The sequence below is a fragment of the Entelurus aequoreus genome, linkage group LG10, assembly GCF_033978785.1.
Source record: "Entelurus aequoreus isolate RoL-2023_Sb linkage group LG10, RoL_Eaeq_v1.1, whole genome shotgun sequence".
Lineage (NCBI taxonomy): Eukaryota > Metazoa > Chordata > Actinopteri > Syngnathiformes > Syngnathidae > Entelurus > Entelurus aequoreus.
Window position 1 is genome coordinate 71,868,520 of NC_084740.1, and position 16,870 is coordinate 71,885,389.

Consider the following 16,870-nt stretch of genomic DNA (forward strand, 5'->3'; position numbering starts at 1 on the left):
CACAAATATTATTTATTTAACACAAACTTTAGGCTTAGGTCAGGCCAGTTAGAAAAATAAGTACTAACTAGGGTTGTCCCGATACCAATATTTTGGTACCAGTACCAAAATGTATTTCGATACTTTTCTGAATAAAGGGTACCACAAACAAAGTGCATTATTGGCTTTATTTTAATAAAACATTTTAGGGTACATTAAATATGTTTCTTATTGCAATTTAGTCCTTGAATAAAATAGTGAACTTACAAGACAACTTGTCTTTTAGTAGTAAGTAAGCAAACAAAGGCTCCTAATTAGTCTGCTGACGTATGCAGTAACATATCAGACACATGAACAATAACAAGATCTGCTAGCGCAGTTACAGCTCATTTTTATTATCTATTACCTATTCTGTGTTGTGTTTTATGTTGCACGATTGTATCAAAAAAAATTCCTAGTTTGTGAACCCGTTCTCAAACAATGGCAATAAAACTGTTCTGATTCTATTATTTTGTCAAAATTATAAAGGACAAACTGTAAAATCTATTAATCTACTTGTTCATTTACTGTTAATATCTGGTTATTTTCTGTTTCAACATGTTCTATCTACACTTCTGTTAAAATGTAATTTTTCTTTTGTTTGATACTTTAAATTAGTTTTGGGCGATACCACAAATTTAGGTATCTTTCCGATACCAAGTAGTTACAGGATCATACATTGGTCATAATTTAAGTCCTCTTGTGTCCAGGGACATATTTCCTGAGTTTATAAACATAATGTGAATTTTAAAAAAAGATTGATGTAATCATAGCAGTATCAACTAGATATGCTATTGTACTTAGTATTATTACAGTGGATGTCAGGTATACACTACCGTTCAAAAGTTTGGGGTCACCCAAACAATTTTGTGGAATAGCCTTCATTTCTAAGAACAAGAATAGACTGTCGAGTTTCAGATGGAAGTTCTCTTTTTCTGGCCATTTTGAGCGTTTAATTGACCCCACAAATGTGATGCTCCAGAAACTCAATCTGCTCAAAGGAAGGTCAGTTTTGTAGCTTCTGTAACGAGCTAAATTGTTTTCAGATGTGTGAACATGATTGCACAAGGGTTTTCTAATCATCAATTAGCCTTCTGAGCCAATGAGCAAACACATTGTACCATTAGAACACTGGAGTGATAGTTGCTGGAAATGGGCCTCTATACACCTATGTAGATATTGCACCAAAAACCAGACATTTGCAGCTAGAATAGTCATTTACCACATTAGCAATGTATAGAGTGTATTTCTTTAAAGTTAAGACTAGTTTAAAGTTATCTTCATTGAAAAGTACAGTGCTTTTCCTTCAAAAATAAGGACATTTCAACGTGACCCCAAACTTTTGAACGGTAGTGTAGTTCCACCCATGGCCATAATTGCCAACCCTCCCGATTTTCCCAGTAGACTCCCGAATTTCAGTGCCCCTCCCGAAAATCTCCCGGGGCAACCATTCTCCCGAATTTCACCCGGACAATAATATTGGGGGCGTGCCTTAAAGGCACTGCCTTTAGCGTCGTCTCTCACCTGAAAAGGAGACTATTATATATGTCTCCGTTATCCATGGGTTTATCTATAACCCATAAAGTAGGCAGGCACGGAGCTATTTCTCAGCGGAGTATAAGTCGCACCGGCCGAAAATGCATAATAAAGAAGGAAAAAAACATATATAAGCCGCACTGGAGTATAAGTCGCTCCGGAGTATAAGTCGCACCGGCCGAAAATGCACAATAAAGAAGGAAAAAAAACATATATAAGTCGCACTGGAGTATAAGTCGCTCCGGAGTATAAGTCGCACCGGCCAAAAATGCATAATAAAGAAGGAAAAAAAACATATATAAGTCGCACTGGAGTATAAGTCGCTCCGGAGTATAAGTCGCACCGGCCGAAAATGCATAATAAAGAAGGAAAAAAACATATATAAGCCGCACTGGAGTATAAGTCGCTCCGGAGTATAAGTCGCACCGGCCAAAAATGCATAATAAAGAAGGAAAAAAAACATATATAAGTCGCACTGGAGTATAAGTCGCTCCGGAGTATAAGTCGCACCGGCCGAAAATGCATAATAAAGAAGGAAAAAAACATATATAAGCCGCACTGGAGTATAAGTCGCACCGGAGTATAAGTCGCTTTGGAGTATAAGTCGCACCGGCCGAAAATGCATAATAAAGAAGGAAAAAAACATACAAGTCGCACTGGAGTATAAGTCGCTCCGGAGTATAAGCCGCACCGGCTGAAAATGCATAATAAAGAAGGAAAAAAAACATATATAAGTCGCACTAGAGTATAAGTCGCACCGGCCGAAAATGCATAATAAAGAAGGAAAAAAACATATATAAGCCGCACTGGAGTATAAGTCGCACCGGAGTATAAGTCGCACCGGCCGAAAATGCATAATAAAGAAGGAAAAAAACATATATAAGCCGCACTGGAGTATAAGTCGCACCGGAGTATAAGTCGCTTTGGAGTATAAGTCGCACCGGCCGAACATGCATAATAAAGAAGGAAAAAAACATATATAAGTCGCACTGGAGCATAAGTCGCACTGGAGCATAAGTCGCACTGGAGTATAAGTCGCACTGGCCGAAAATGCATAATAAAGAAGGAAAAAAACATATATATGCCGCACCGGAGTATAAGTCGCACCGGAGTATAAGTCGCTTTGGAGTATAAGTCGCACCGGCCGAAAATGCATAATAAAGAAGGAAAAAAACATATATAAGTCGCACTGGAGTATAAGTCGCTCCGGAGTATAAGCCGCACCGGCTGAAAATGCATAATAAAGAAGGAAAAAAAACATATATAAGTCGCACTAGAGTATAAGTCGCTCCGGAGTATAAGTCGCTTTGGAGTATAAGTCGCACCGGAGTATAAGTCGCTTTGGAGTATAAGTCGCACCGGCCGAAAATGCATAATAAAGAAGGAAAAAAACATATATAAGTCGCACGTGTTTATTCCAGCCGGCACGTTAATACACTGACACACAACATCCGGATTCCCATCATGCATTGCTTCAAAACTACGGCAAGTAGTAATGTCCAAAAACATAACAGAGACGAAGCAGAGACATGGCGACGACTAGTAAGAAGAAGAAGTACGCTTGCAAGTTCCAAAATGATTGGGAAAAATAATTTCAGTTCATCCAGGACAGCTCGAAGGGGAAGGGGTATGCTGCTTGCACATTTTGTAGATCAGACTTCTCCATTGAACACGGTGGCCGAACGGATATACTCATTCAAGAATGGATTATATGTATATATAAAATACTTGAAAATATATACACCCTCCGCTACCCCCCCCCCCCCCCACCTCAACACCCTCTCTCTCCGATGAGCTATTCCTCATCCGACTGATTATACTTGTAAGAAACTTACTTTGTCGCCATGGAGGCGAGGATTAGTGATTTAGAAGTAGCTAAAACACTGCAGACTGCGGTAGGACGTTCGCCGCTAGCTAGATAGTCATGTCTTAAAGCACCTCTTCCCGAGGGCGTTTCAGTGTTATAACTTCACCTTTATCGTTAGTTTTTAGGCCAAAATGCGTCCGTTCTCCCTTTTCTGTCTACACCAGTGGTTCTTAACCTGGGTTCGATGGAACCCTAGGGGTTCGGTGACTCGGGCTCAGGGGTTCGGCGGAGGTCAAAACACAACCGACTCGTGTAAATAAAAACTTCTCCCTATCTGCGTATTACGGATACGGCAACAGCTGACTGGTTTGTAGGTGTGTAATTTGTTGTGAGTTTATGCACTGTGTTGGTTTTGTTCTTTGAACAATGTGATGTTCATGCACGCTTCATTTTATGCACCAGTAAAAAAAACATGGTAACACTTTAGTATGGGGAACATATTCACCATTAATTATTTGCTTATTAACATGCAAATTAGTAACATATTGGCTCTTAACTAGTCATTATTAAGTACTTATTAATGCCTTATTCGGCATGGCCTTATTATAACCCTAACCCTAACCAAATAACTCTAAATTAAGTCTTTGTTACTTAGAATATGTTCCCCATACTAAAGTGTTACCAAAAACATAACTTTGTCTTGAATTTGAAAAAAACATTTTAATTTTCACTAAAGAAGGGTTCGGTGAATGCGCATATGAAACTGGTGGGGTTCGGTACCTCCAACAAGGTTAAGAACCACTGGTCTACACACTGTGTCTGCTTGTAAATTCTCCGTGTGTGCGTGTGCTGCAGAACATGCTCCTCTGCTCGTAAAACCAGCAATGTCACAACACGCCGTCATGCCCGGGAACCGGTACTTTTCAGAGTATAGTACCGCGATACTATACCGGTATACCGTACAACTCCACTACAGAGTTGATGGAAGTTCTTACATTTGGTCTGTTCTTAACCTCAACCTCGGGGCCCACTCCAAAATTAACCGTGAATTAACAAACCTTAGGCTTAGGTCAGGCCAGTTAGAAAGATAAGTACTAACCAAATATACTGCGTAAGAAGGGACTCACAAATAACTGACGAAAAATGAATTATGTTGTGCTAAAATAAACTCATGTCTTAACTGTCAAAAAAATTAAAGTGTAAATGAAAATATAGCTCCGCCACTTTAGTCGTCATTTTTGTGCTTAAACTTCTCTGACTTAAGCTCCAAACTAGTGTTTGATTTTATCATTAGTGCCACAAGTGGTGGAAAAGTTTATTATAATTTAACAAACCACAGCTAAGAAACTTATTTTGGCTGCCTTTTATGGTTAAAAAAAACACTGAACACCTGTGAATAGAAAACCATATCAGGTAGGTAAGTCTTGTCATTGCACAAGTACAACAAAACTTTGTTTTCAGCACAAACCCATTCAAGATTAGACAAACAGTGTTCAGGGTTACAAAACAGGAACGCTGATGGGTCGCCACAAGGCGCCCCATAAAAGATGGGAAAAAGGTCAACGCTGGGGTAAGATGAGTTAAACAAAAATACCATCTAGACTGGGCTCCTAAGGGGGCCCAGTCTGGAGTGGGTAAAAAAAACCCATAGCAAAGCACATGTACATATTACAACATACATCTCGAGACTTGCAACAGAGGGGAGGGAGTGGGAGCTACGGTGGCTGGCTGCAGCTCTTTAGGCGTTGCCCAGCCATCCAGCACCACTAAGAGATTCTTGAAGCTCATAGAGAGAATGCCAAGAGTGTGCAAAGCAGTAATCAGAGCAAAGGGTGGCTATTTTGAAGAAACTAGAATATAAAACATGCTTTCAGTTATTTCACCTTTTTTTATTAAGTACATAACCCCACGTGTTCATTCATCATGTTGATGCCTTCAGTGACAATCTACAATGTAAATAGTCATGAAAATAAAGAAAACACATTGAATTAGGTGTGTCCACAGTCGTGGTCAAAAGTTTACATACACTTGTAAAGAACATAATGTCATGGCTGTCTTGAGTTTCCAATAATTTCTACAACTCAGATTTTTTTGTGATAGAGTGATTGGAGCACATACTTGTTGGTAAAAAAAAAACATCCAGTGTTTCCCCAGAACATGTGTTAGTTAAGGTGGTGGGAGGGGGGCGTCATAATTTTTTTTAGCAATGACCGTTTAAAAAAAACAAACACCAAAAATTATTGGGGATTTATCCACTCATAAAATTGTTAAAATAAGTCATACATTTGTATTTATTTTTTACTTTCAATACTTAAATCTCTCGATCAGGTGTGTACAAACTACAGCCTGTCAGCCTCTTCAAATTGGCCAGCGAGACATCATGACTTCATCAAAGCATGATGGAGAGCTTTCAAACTCATCTTAAACACCAGGCAATTTCTTAATGCTACATATTTGCTGCTACCAAGTGGACAATGTGAGTCAATCAGATCAATGACCCTTGATTGCACTTTGATGTTTACTTATAGGACACAATCCAAACAACCTTCCCTAGTCATGGAGCAAAAAAAAAAAAAATGCAACATAAAGGTCAACACACACGGTCACACATAATACAACCTGATCTCTGAACTTGCTGGATATTATGAAACACTTCCAAACACCATTTTAAAATTCAAAAGTACCATATTTTTCTGACTATAAGTCGCAGTTTTTTCATAGTTTGGCCGAGGGTGCGACTTGTGTGTGAAATTATTAACACATTACCATAAAATATCAAATAATATTATTTAGCTCATTCACGTAAGAGACTAGACGTATAAGATTTCATGGGATTTAGCGATTAGGAGTGACAGATTGTTTGGTAAACGTATAGCATGTTCTATATGTTATAGTTATTTGAATGACTCTTACCATAATATGTTACGTTAACATACCAGGCACGTTCTCAGTTGGTTATTTATGCCTCATATAACGTACACTTATTCAGCCTGTTGTTCACTATTCTTTATTTATTTTAAATTGCCTTTCAAATGTCTATTCTTGGTGTTGGCTTTTATCAAATACATTTCCCCCAAAAAATGCGACTTATACTCCAGTGCGACTTATGTTTTTTTCCTTCTTTATTATGCATTTTCGGCAGGTGCGACTTATACTCCGAAAAATACGGTACATCCATCCATAAGAGTGCATGATGGGATAAATGGAAAACACTCTCTGCACACTTATTTATCCTTGTTTGGCGCATTTTAGCTGCTTGATATTTCTGACTGATTACACAACTAAGGAGGTCACGGAAGTCAACAAGGCAGGAGTCGAACTTTCACATACTCCTAATATCCAATTATTTTAATTATATATATCCATTAGATTAATTATATAGCCATCATATTAATATAATATGTGCATGTATTTGGCCCCTGGCCCCACTTTTTTTTTTTCATGCCCATTTTTGACAAAGAAAAATTTTAAAACATTTTGAAGTGGAATATTTGATGTGAAGTAATTGGATTAGATCTTCGAATAGGTCAATAATTTATAACATTGCTTTTGATTCATTATTATTTTTGATCAAATGAAAGCTTTAAAGGACATTACATTTGACATCTTTGCACTTTTATTCCACTTTTTAATGTTTATTTTTATAGTCCCATCTATCCATTTTCTACCGCTTATTACCTTCGGGGTCGCTGGAGCCTATCTCAGCTACAATCGGGCGGAAGGCGGTATTTTTAGAATTATGTATTTGCAAGAAACAGGCCTTTGAAGTTGTATCTTTTGTAAAAAGTATTATGTAATGTAAGTAATGTATCCTGATCAGTCTACTGATGACAAGCTGGTGTCAGTGGTGGGCCCCCCTTCAGCTGTCAGTGGTGAGCCCCCCCCCCTCAGCTATCAGTGGTGGGCCCCCCCTCAGCTGTCCTCATGACCGTCACTGCTGGCCTGGGGTCACAAGGGAGGGTTGGGTAAGAGAGAAGCGGGGTGGCAGCAGAGATATAAACACATTCTCCCCTCTTGTCAAGGAGGTCAAAACTGAGCATTCATTTGGGGGGCAAAAACGCTGCTACTCACGCTGAGGAAGGTGAGGGAGGAAGAGGAGAGGAAGGACGAGGACGACGGCGCTTGACGTGGTCTGCAGGGGGCGCCGGACTTTGTCCTCTCAAACAGCCGTCGTTTCAACGTTTCATCTACACAAGGCAAGACCAACGGTCACAAACTGAACCGTACGAGCGTTTGCTTGGATAAAAAAACACAACACATTCGCACAAAACCGTGGCAAGGAGCAATTTGCTTAGCCAGCATTAGTAGTAGGGTGTCCCGGGCCAATTTTGATATCGGTGCGATATTGGCAAAATGAATAAGAACCCGATTATATCGGTTAAACTCTCGGATACAAACAGTCCGACTTGTGCCAAGATGGACAGCCAGTTAACATTTAAACGTCCCCCAATAAACACACAATTGTTTCTCCTTTCTTCTATTTTAGTCAAGTGGTAGGTTATACTATACGGTAGGCTAGCAGCTACACAACAGCTAAGCATAAGTGTGCTTGATTGAACAATGTTGCAGTGTAAAACCGCACATTTGCTAATATAAACAAGTATCAAGTAATTATGGTTGCGCATTTTACACAAAAAGGCAGAAGCGTATCGGAAAGTACCCGGTAACAAACGTGTCCGCATCATCCATCTTACAGCATCATGATTTTAACTCGAATTATTGTGGCCACCAAGTGTCGCCAACAAAAAAAAAAATTACCAATCTACTTCAATTTAAAGACAGTATAAATCCATTGCAGTCGGTTAATAAAAAGTAGGTTACCATATTTTTCGGAGTATAAGTCGCTCCGGAGTATAAGTCGCTCCGGAGTATAAGTCGCACCGGCCGAAAATGCATAATAAAGGAAAAAAACGTATATAAGTATAAGTCGCATTTTTGGGGGAAATGTATTTGATAAAAGCCAACACCAAGAATAGACATTTGAAAGGCAATTTAAAATAAATAAAGAATAGTGAACAACAGGCTGAATAAGTGTACGTTATATGAGGCATAAACAACCAACTGAGAACGTGCCTGGTATGTTAACGTAACATATTATGGTAAGAGTCATTCAAATAACTATAACATATAGAACATGCTATACGTTTACCAAACAATCTGTCACTCCTAATCGCTAAATCCCATGAAATCTTATACGTCTAGTCTCTTACGTGAATGAGCTAAATAATATTTGATATTTTACGGTAATGTGTTAATCATTTCACACATAAGTCGCTCCTGAGTATAAGTCGCACCCTCGGCCAAACTATGAAAAAAAACTGCGACTTATAGTCCGAAAAATACGGTAATGTTTTTCAAACCCGCCTTTGTTCCATTTGACTCATTTGATTGATCGATCAAACCTTCTCTAAAATTCCACACTACAACATAATAAACGTATGTATGACTCCTGCTGACACGGTATCGTATCAATGTAGGTATCGGCCAAAACCCAGAGCTCCAATATCAGTGAAAAAAGATGTATTGCACACTCCTAATTAGTAGCACTGATGAGTTTTAAAGTGCATGCAGACCTAGAAGACATTGACGCTCTGTGCCAGGACTCAACTGTGTTTCCTGGAGTGTTGCACGGCCTTGTAGGAACTCAGCATGGCCAGTGGGTGGCAGGAGAGCGTGAAGGGACACACGATTGAGGCCTGCATGAAGTAGAAAAAACACATTTAAACACCTTTTTTTCAAAAATAAAAACACTGGCATAATTATGTTAAGGGCTCGGCGATGAAATGATAAATATATATCCAATGGAAAATAACCAATTAAAAATTAGTTGGATCTTTTTTTTTTTTTTCTTTGTCGGAAGAAAACAGAAGTTGAAAAAGCAAGGTTGGTTGCATGGACAAAGGCACTCGCTCTCTGGTAACCGAGCAACGCAGGAAATGATCACTGATCAGCAGTGTTGGGTTAGTTACTGAAAACCAGTAACTAGTTAGTTACAAGTTACTTTATTTTACTCAGTTACTAACTCAGTTACTTACACCAAAAAGTAATGTGTTACTGTGAAAAGTAACTTTAGTTAGTCTTTTTTTTTTTAAGCTTCCAATTAATGCCCTTTTAGCCTTCATTTCAGTATTGTTATTGCAATGGAGAATAGTACAATCTGTTGATCAATTTAACAGGCATTTGCATCACTGAACTCTGCTAAGCAATGTGGTCTGCATACAACACACAGCAACAAAGATATGTTTCAAAGGGGCCAATTTATTTAAGGCCAGAACAAATTGACAATACTATTTTAAATAGCTGCAACATAACATACATAAGTAACAAACAGCATAATAACAACATAGCTGTAAACCTGGCTTCACCCAAGGAAGGCACACATGACAAACACACAAAGCCTAACCAGGCGTTTTTCTCTCCCAAGGAATTCTGAAATAAAATCATGTCTTCAGGAGATCAACGCTGTACTGAAGCCCAGAACACTCTACACATTTCCCCAGTTTTAGTTTAGAGATAAGGAAAGATGGGCCTGGCCCACTAGCATCCCTCTTAATGCTTGTGAACTTTATAGTCTATAAATTTAGAGTGATGTGATATTCAAACACTCTTGAAGTCTAGAATGAAAGAGCAACAGCATATAAGAGAATTCACAGGAAACCAGAGTGTGTGTACCTTCAGTGCTGAATGATGAGCAGAGACAGAGTTTTGATGTAGTCCAACCCCTCAAACGTTTTCTTAAGCTCGCTTTCCATTTTTATGTACTCACTGTCCATGTACTTGGAAAAGGTTTTCCGTGCCATTTGCCGTTTGACGCCCGGTATCATGCTAATTAGCTGCCTGAAAGCGGGTGACTCCACTGTAGAAATAGCATGCATGTCTTCTAGCACATACGCCGCAATGGCTCTATCAATTTTTTTCCTGGCTAGCAGTCCCTCCGTTAAAAAATCCAGCCGCTGTTGCTTGGGTGGTGGTGGAGGTGAAGGTGAAGTGGCATTGGAGTCTGTGAAGTCTCTCTTTACTAGCTTTGTTGAAGCATGTTGCTTTTGTAGCTGTTTCAGCAGATTTGAATTGCTGTTTTGGGCAGTAGATAAGATCTTTGATCCAAGACAACTTACATTTAACTAAAACGTTATTTTCCTTGTGCTCGACAAAAGAAAAGTAGTGAGAATATCTCCATGTTAAGAAAGTCGATTTCGGCTCCGCCATGATGTCTTGTTGTTAGTAAACGATATCAAGTAGTAAATATAGTAAATGATAGATCATACATATAATCAATAATTGATATCGACTGTTATAAAACACTCATATTGTGATAACATTTCCAGCCTTATCACCCAGCCCTGTTGAGGTTTAATGGAATTTCAAAGGGTTAAAAAAAACCATGACATTTTCGCTATTTTTTTTTACGTCTAAAGAGATATGACCAAAAAGGTAGAAAAAATATAAATCATTATTTTTATACACTTTTTTTGTCCTCTCGCTACTCTACTGGGCTATAATGATTTCCTAGTGTATCGTTGTATGAAAGAATTGATACAAAAATATTCAAATTGAACATGAAATAAATCCTATTGGGGGAAAGAAAAAGATTCCATTCGGCGTAACAAAACCAAAATTATGGCCAAAAAGACAGCAAAAATGTTCCTGGAAGTACAAAGAAGTGCCCAATAAAGTCTTAGGGTTCACTGCCTGAGGACTTTTCCGTCCTGGAGCTACTCCATCGTTATTAAAAGATTGCATGTCAGAAAATCAAAGCAGGCGGTTTGATATACGTAATGTTATAAAAGGCTACTGAAGTAGGACAGTCATTGTCAGAGTACGTCAAGGATGGCTCCTATTTGTAGTTTTACCCTTAATTGTGTCATCACTCTGATATACCTTGGAGTGCACGTCAGGGTACGAGGCAGCTGGTTTGCACTTGTACAAAGCCAAGATCTCCTCCACTGGCAGGCTGCTCTGAGAAGGCAACATGAGGCTCAATTTATTAGCTTGGTGCGGGAAAACTTTCCCATTTACATTCTTCAACCCCATCAAAAACGTAACCCTCCCTTTTTGTTTCGGATGCAATACCTTCTGCACGCATACAGTACAGGCCAAAAGTTTGGACACACCTTCTCATTCAATGCGTTTTCTTTATTTGCTTGACAATTTACATTGTAGATTGTCACTGAAGGCATCAAAACTATGAATGAACATGTGTGGAGTTATGTACTTAACAAAAAAGGTGAAATAACTGATAACATGTTTTATAGTCTAGTTTCTTCAAAATAGCCACCCTTTGCTCTGATTACTGCTTTGCATTCTCTCAATGAGCTTCAAGAGGTAGTCACCTGTAAGGGTTTTCACTTCACAGGTGTGCTTGAAGCTCATTGAGAGAATGCCAAGAGTGTGCGAAAAAGTAATCAGAGCAAAGGGTGGCTATTTTGAAGAAACTAGAATATAAAACATGATATCGGGTATTACACCTTTTTTTGTTAAGTACATAACTTTTGGCCTGTACTGTGTTTCAAGTAGAGCCGCTTACCATGACGATGCCCGCAAAGGATGATAAGATCATGGCCTCCCGCTGCAAGCGATTGCGATACATGGCGGTGCTTGCTGGCATGCGGCCCCGCCCGCTGTGGCCCCGGGGGAAACCATAAATACACGCGTTAATAACTCAAGGTGTAAGACGCTCGGGGAAATGAAGTCGCCATTAAAAGGTCAATTTGCGTACGTGAGGTCTCCATCATGTGATTTACTCCCCCGGTCCTTCGCCGTCCGAAAAGCAGCAACGCTGATGGCGAGGTCATAGTGGGCCTGAAACACACACAAACGCCGCACACACACTGAAGCTTTAGTAAGAGTAGGCAGGTTTATGCCAAAAATATTTAATATTTGAGAAAGGATTTATCATTGAAGGTTGGACAATATATAGCAATCATTGTGGAGTTATTTCTTGAAGATTGGTTTTGTTTACCGTATTTTTCAGACTAAGTCACAGTTTTTTTCATAGTTTGGATGGGGGTGCGACTTATACTCAGGAGCGACTTATGTGTGAAATGATTAACACATTAGCGTAAAATATCAAATAATATTATTTAGCTCATTCACGTAAGAGACTAGACGTATAAGATTTCATGGGATTTAGCGATTAGGAGTAGGGTTGGGTATCGAGTATCGAGTATCGATTGGAACCGGGACTAACTTTCCGATTCTCCCGGAATCGTTCAAAAGTTTAAATTTCGATTCCTATTTTCGATACCAGTCCGCCGACCGGAAAAAAATATGTCCGCCGAACCGGAAGAAGAAGCCGCTGAACACCAACAAAGAAGCGCCCACCGCCGGAAGTGTTAGCATAGCCGAGCGAGTCAGTCAAGCTCAAGCATGGATAGCGGGCGTCGGCGGTCGAAAGTGTGGCTTTACTTTACAAAAAAAAAATGAAATAACCGCAAAATAACAGAGCTCCATGTCCATCAAGAAACGAGTGGAGAGAGAGCTGCAGATGTACCAGGACGTTCCACCGATACTTATGTCTAACGACCCTGCTGCATGGTGGTGGAACCAACAAAAGACTTATCCTTTGCTGTCATATCTCGCTTTCTCCTATTTATGCATTCAAGCTTCTTCCACACCCAGCGAACGTGTATTTTCCACAGCAGGAGACACTATCTGTCCAGAACGCTCACGCATCCTGCCTGAGAAGGCGGATATGGTCATTTTCCTAAACAAGAACTGTCTCTGATTTTATACTGTACCTGCTGCTAATCTGGACTGGGTTTTGCAGGTTGTTTCTTATTGTTTATTTGCTTTTCTGCACCAGGTTAGCCCATCAGTGGGAGCACGGTAACATTTTTAAGTACCTGCAGCATCATACACTTGTGTGTGTAAATGTGTTTTCATGAGGTTTCCTGCAGCATCATACACTTGTGTGTGTAAATGTGTTTTCATGAGGTTTCCTGCAGCATCATACACTTGTGTGTGTAAATGTGTTTTCATGAGGTTTCCTGCAGCATCATACACTTGTGTGTGTAAAGGTGTTTTCATGAGGTTTCCTGCAGCATCATACACTTGTGTGTGTAAAGGTGTTTTCATGAGGTTTCCTGCAGCATCATACACTTATGTGTAAATGTGTTTTCATGAGGTTTTCAAAAATAAAGCTCTCTTGAGGAAAGTGTACCCCTGGGAAAATGTATTCATAATTTATAATATTTATATTCAAGTTCATAGATTTGATATTCATATTCTAGTTGAAAACAGCCCTGTGAGGAATTTATAGTAAAGTTCATAAAAAGTTAATAGAATTAAAATTTGATGGAGAATGTCAGACTATTTCATTCAGAAAGACTGTAGGTTAGCTAGCTCATTTAAAATATCCTAAACTTTTTTTTGACCCTGCCTCTTAAAAGAATCGGAATCGAGAATCGTCAGGAATCGGAATCGAAACAAAGAATCTGAATCGGAATCATTCGAATTCAAACGATACCCAACCCTAATTAGGAGTGACAGATTGTTTGGTAAACGTATAGCATGTTCTATATGTTATAGTTATTTGAATGACTCTTACCATAATATGTTACGTTAACATACCAGGCACGTTCTCAGTTGGTTATTTATGCCTCATATAATGGATGGATGGATGGATAACGTACACTTATTCAGCCTGTTGTTCACTATTCTTTATTTATTTTAAATTGCCTTTCAAATGTCTATTCTTGGTGTTGGCTTTTATCAAATACATTTCCCAAAAAAATGCGACTTATACTCCAGTGCGACTTATGTTTTTTTCCTTCTTTATTATGCATTTTCGGCCGGTGCGACTTATACTCCGGAGCGACTTATAGTCCGAAAAATACGGTAAATGTAATTTCATAAATGTTGTCACAAGCAATTGGTGAAAAGGTTTGAAATATGTACAGTATCGTGGCAGATTTCTTTAGCTGTTTTTAGGGTGTTCCGATAAGGGATATATGCTGCGATACCGATCATCCATGAGGAAGATCAGCCGATACTAAAACCGATCACATGTGTTGACTGTACATTTTTCAATGTATTTTAGGGCTGCAACAACTAATCGATTAAATCGATTAAAATCGATTATAAAAATAGTTGGCGATTAACTTAGTCATCGATTCGTTGGATCTATGCTATGCGCAGAGGCAATTGTTGTTGTTTTTTAATAAACCTTTATTTATAAACTGCAACATGTACAAACAGCTAAGAAACAATAATCAAAATAAGTATGGTGCCAGTATGCTGTTTTTTTTCAATAAAATACTGGAAAGGATAGAAATGTAGTTTCTCTTTTATCCGATTATTAATCGAAGTAATAATCGACAGATTAATCGATGATCAAATTAATCGTTAGTTGCAGCCCTAATGTATTTATAGATGGGTGTTATTAACTGTTTAACAATATCAGCACAATATATAACAAGTTTGTCATTCTTTCTTTGATCAAAACAAAGTCAATAGTACACAATAACTAAACACGATCAAAAACTAAATGAGTCTTTTAAATAATTTTTGCTTTTAGTCCTCTTGCATCCAGTGAATTATTCTCTGAATGTGTAACAGAAAAGAAAAGCTTTGGACAAAATTAAAAACTATTATCTGATATAACCGTTGCTGTCGACACCACCAATTTATGGGTGAAGTCGCCCTCCTTACGTGTGGTGTACTGACTGACATTTCTAGCGCACAAACAGCTAGTTTAGTGGTTAGCTTAGCAATTAGCATGCCTGATTCTGCTTGCTCTCTGTGTGTGACATGTTTAGCCTCGTCCTCCAGTGATAATGCTACTTAAGATACTAAGAAATGCAGTTTATTTGCCGTAATAGAGGTGAATATGTTTTACTTACGGGGGCGACTCCACATCATTAGCAGCTAGCTTGTCAGCCGGGGAGACTAAAATAAATACAATATTAGCCAGAAGGGATGGGCGTTTGTGATCGGCATTGAAAGCTATTAATCGTACTTTTTCAAGAAGTCGGCCGGTACTGATCGGTGGCTGATCGATCGGCACATCCGTAGTTTTTTTTTAATAGAAATTTTCCCCAAAAAAAGTTGTTAATATGGTGTGTATAAAATGTATTTATTGTATTTTAGAATACGACGAACATGGTAAAATGTGTTGTAAAAATATACAAGGTTTAAACAATATCAACATATATCGAAATAGACATTTAACCAATATCAATAAAAATGCGTTCGATAAAATGTTTGATCTTTTTTTTTTCTTCTTCGTCAGAAAAACCGGATGCTGCGAGGCAAGGTTGGTTGCATGAACAAAGGCACTCCCTCCGGTAACCGAGCAACACAGGAAGTGATCACTGATCAGTGGGACTGACAATCAGGTAACAGTAGCAACTATCATGTTTGGTTGCACCATCTTGTCTGGCGGTTGATTCTTAGCATAGAGTGAGAAGAGAAAGTAGAAGTTGTGGATAAAACAGGAAAAGTCCCCTTGACAGTTTTAAATTTTTTTTAAAAAAGGGACTGTAGTCAGACCAATGTGGTCTGTAAATGATGCAAGGCACTTGACACCACCAAGACTGGTAATACCACACCACTATAGCCGCGCTCACCCTTTAGAGCACAGCTGTAACTTCCTGGCACTAAACCTGCAGAAAATAGTTCTTCTCAGGTTTCTCTATGTTTACATTTTCACACTTTTTTTGTTACACTTTATTAAACATTTCGTACATATTCTTTATTTTTGCACCTTCCTTTTAAGTCCGTATTTAGCGTTCAATGTGATTTTACAATTTTGTTTACATTGAGTTTTTTCATGCTTTCCTTTCTGCCTTGATAGCTGAGGGATTATAATCAGAGGAAGGTTACATCTGAAATAAACATTTTTACATTTAATATATATTTTTCCTGCTCCTTATTTTCCATTAGGTCATAAAAAATATCAACAATTATCGGTATCGACCGATATAAAGCACCTGTTTCTAGCCATACCTAAAAATATATCCACAAGCCGACAATCAATTTTTGTTTTGCTATGAAGGTAGAGATGTATTAAGTATTAATGATAAAAGCATTATAATAAATCAGCGTTATAGAAGCTATAATAGGAGTCAATGGGACAAAATTGTAGCCTACTATAGGCTACTGTCATGTACATGCAAATATCCTATTATATACAGAAAAACTATTTACCAGGTCATCCAGCATTGTGGAGGATCCTTTCCCAGTGGGGTCAAAGGAATTCTCTCTCAGCTTCTGTCCGATGTATTCCTCCCTGGAAGAACCAACGTTAACATCCACCAAGTCCATTTGAAGAGTTGTGTACTTACAGGAGGATCTCAACGTCTCTTCTTAGCAACTTTGTCTCCATAATGGCACAGATTCTTCTCAGGCGCTGCAGATAAGGACGGTTAAAGTCGTAGCAACTTAAAAGATGCAGAACTGGTACTAAAAAAAACAACCAAAAAAGCTTGTTGGGCTAATGTTTAATTAAAAGACAAAGAGTTGTGTAGAATGCAAACTAATAGGAGCGTATGTACACATCAAATACAGGAA

At 38.6% G+C, this 16,870-nt stretch overlaps 1 protein-coding gene across 1 annotated transcript; it reads right to left on the reverse strand.

Annotated features, from left to right (window-relative positions):
* Positions 1–7,387: 7,387 nt before the first annotated feature.
* On the reverse strand, positions 7,388–16,802 carry LOC133659237 (uncharacterized protein C2orf80-like). Its single transcript, XM_062061969.1, has 7 exons — positions 16,645–16,802; positions 16,508–16,589; positions 12,078–12,160; positions 11,886–11,979; positions 11,240–11,317; positions 8,970–9,057; positions 7,388–7,548 (listed from the first exon to the last, which is right to left on the reverse strand). The coding sequence occupies exons 1-7, from the start codon at positions 16,683–16,685 to the stop codon at positions 7,388–7,390; spliced, it is 627 nt and encodes a 208-aa protein (XP_061917953.1). The 5' UTR covers positions 16,686–16,802.
* Positions 16,803–16,870: the final 68 nt, after the last annotated feature.

Coding starts and splice junctions, on each gene's coding strand:
- LOC133659237 (XM_062061969.1), bottom strand. CDS start 16,685: ATGGAGACAAAGTTGCTAAGAAGAGACGTTGAGATCCTCCT. Junction 11,980..12,077: donor TCACATGATGGAGACCTCAC/GTACGCAAATTG, acceptor CCGGGGCCACAG/CGGGCGGGGCCGCATGCCAG. Junction 11,318..11,885: donor CCTTTGCGGGCATCGTCATG/GTAAGCGGCTCT, acceptor TTGCCTTCTCAG/AGCAGCCTGCCAGTGGAGGA.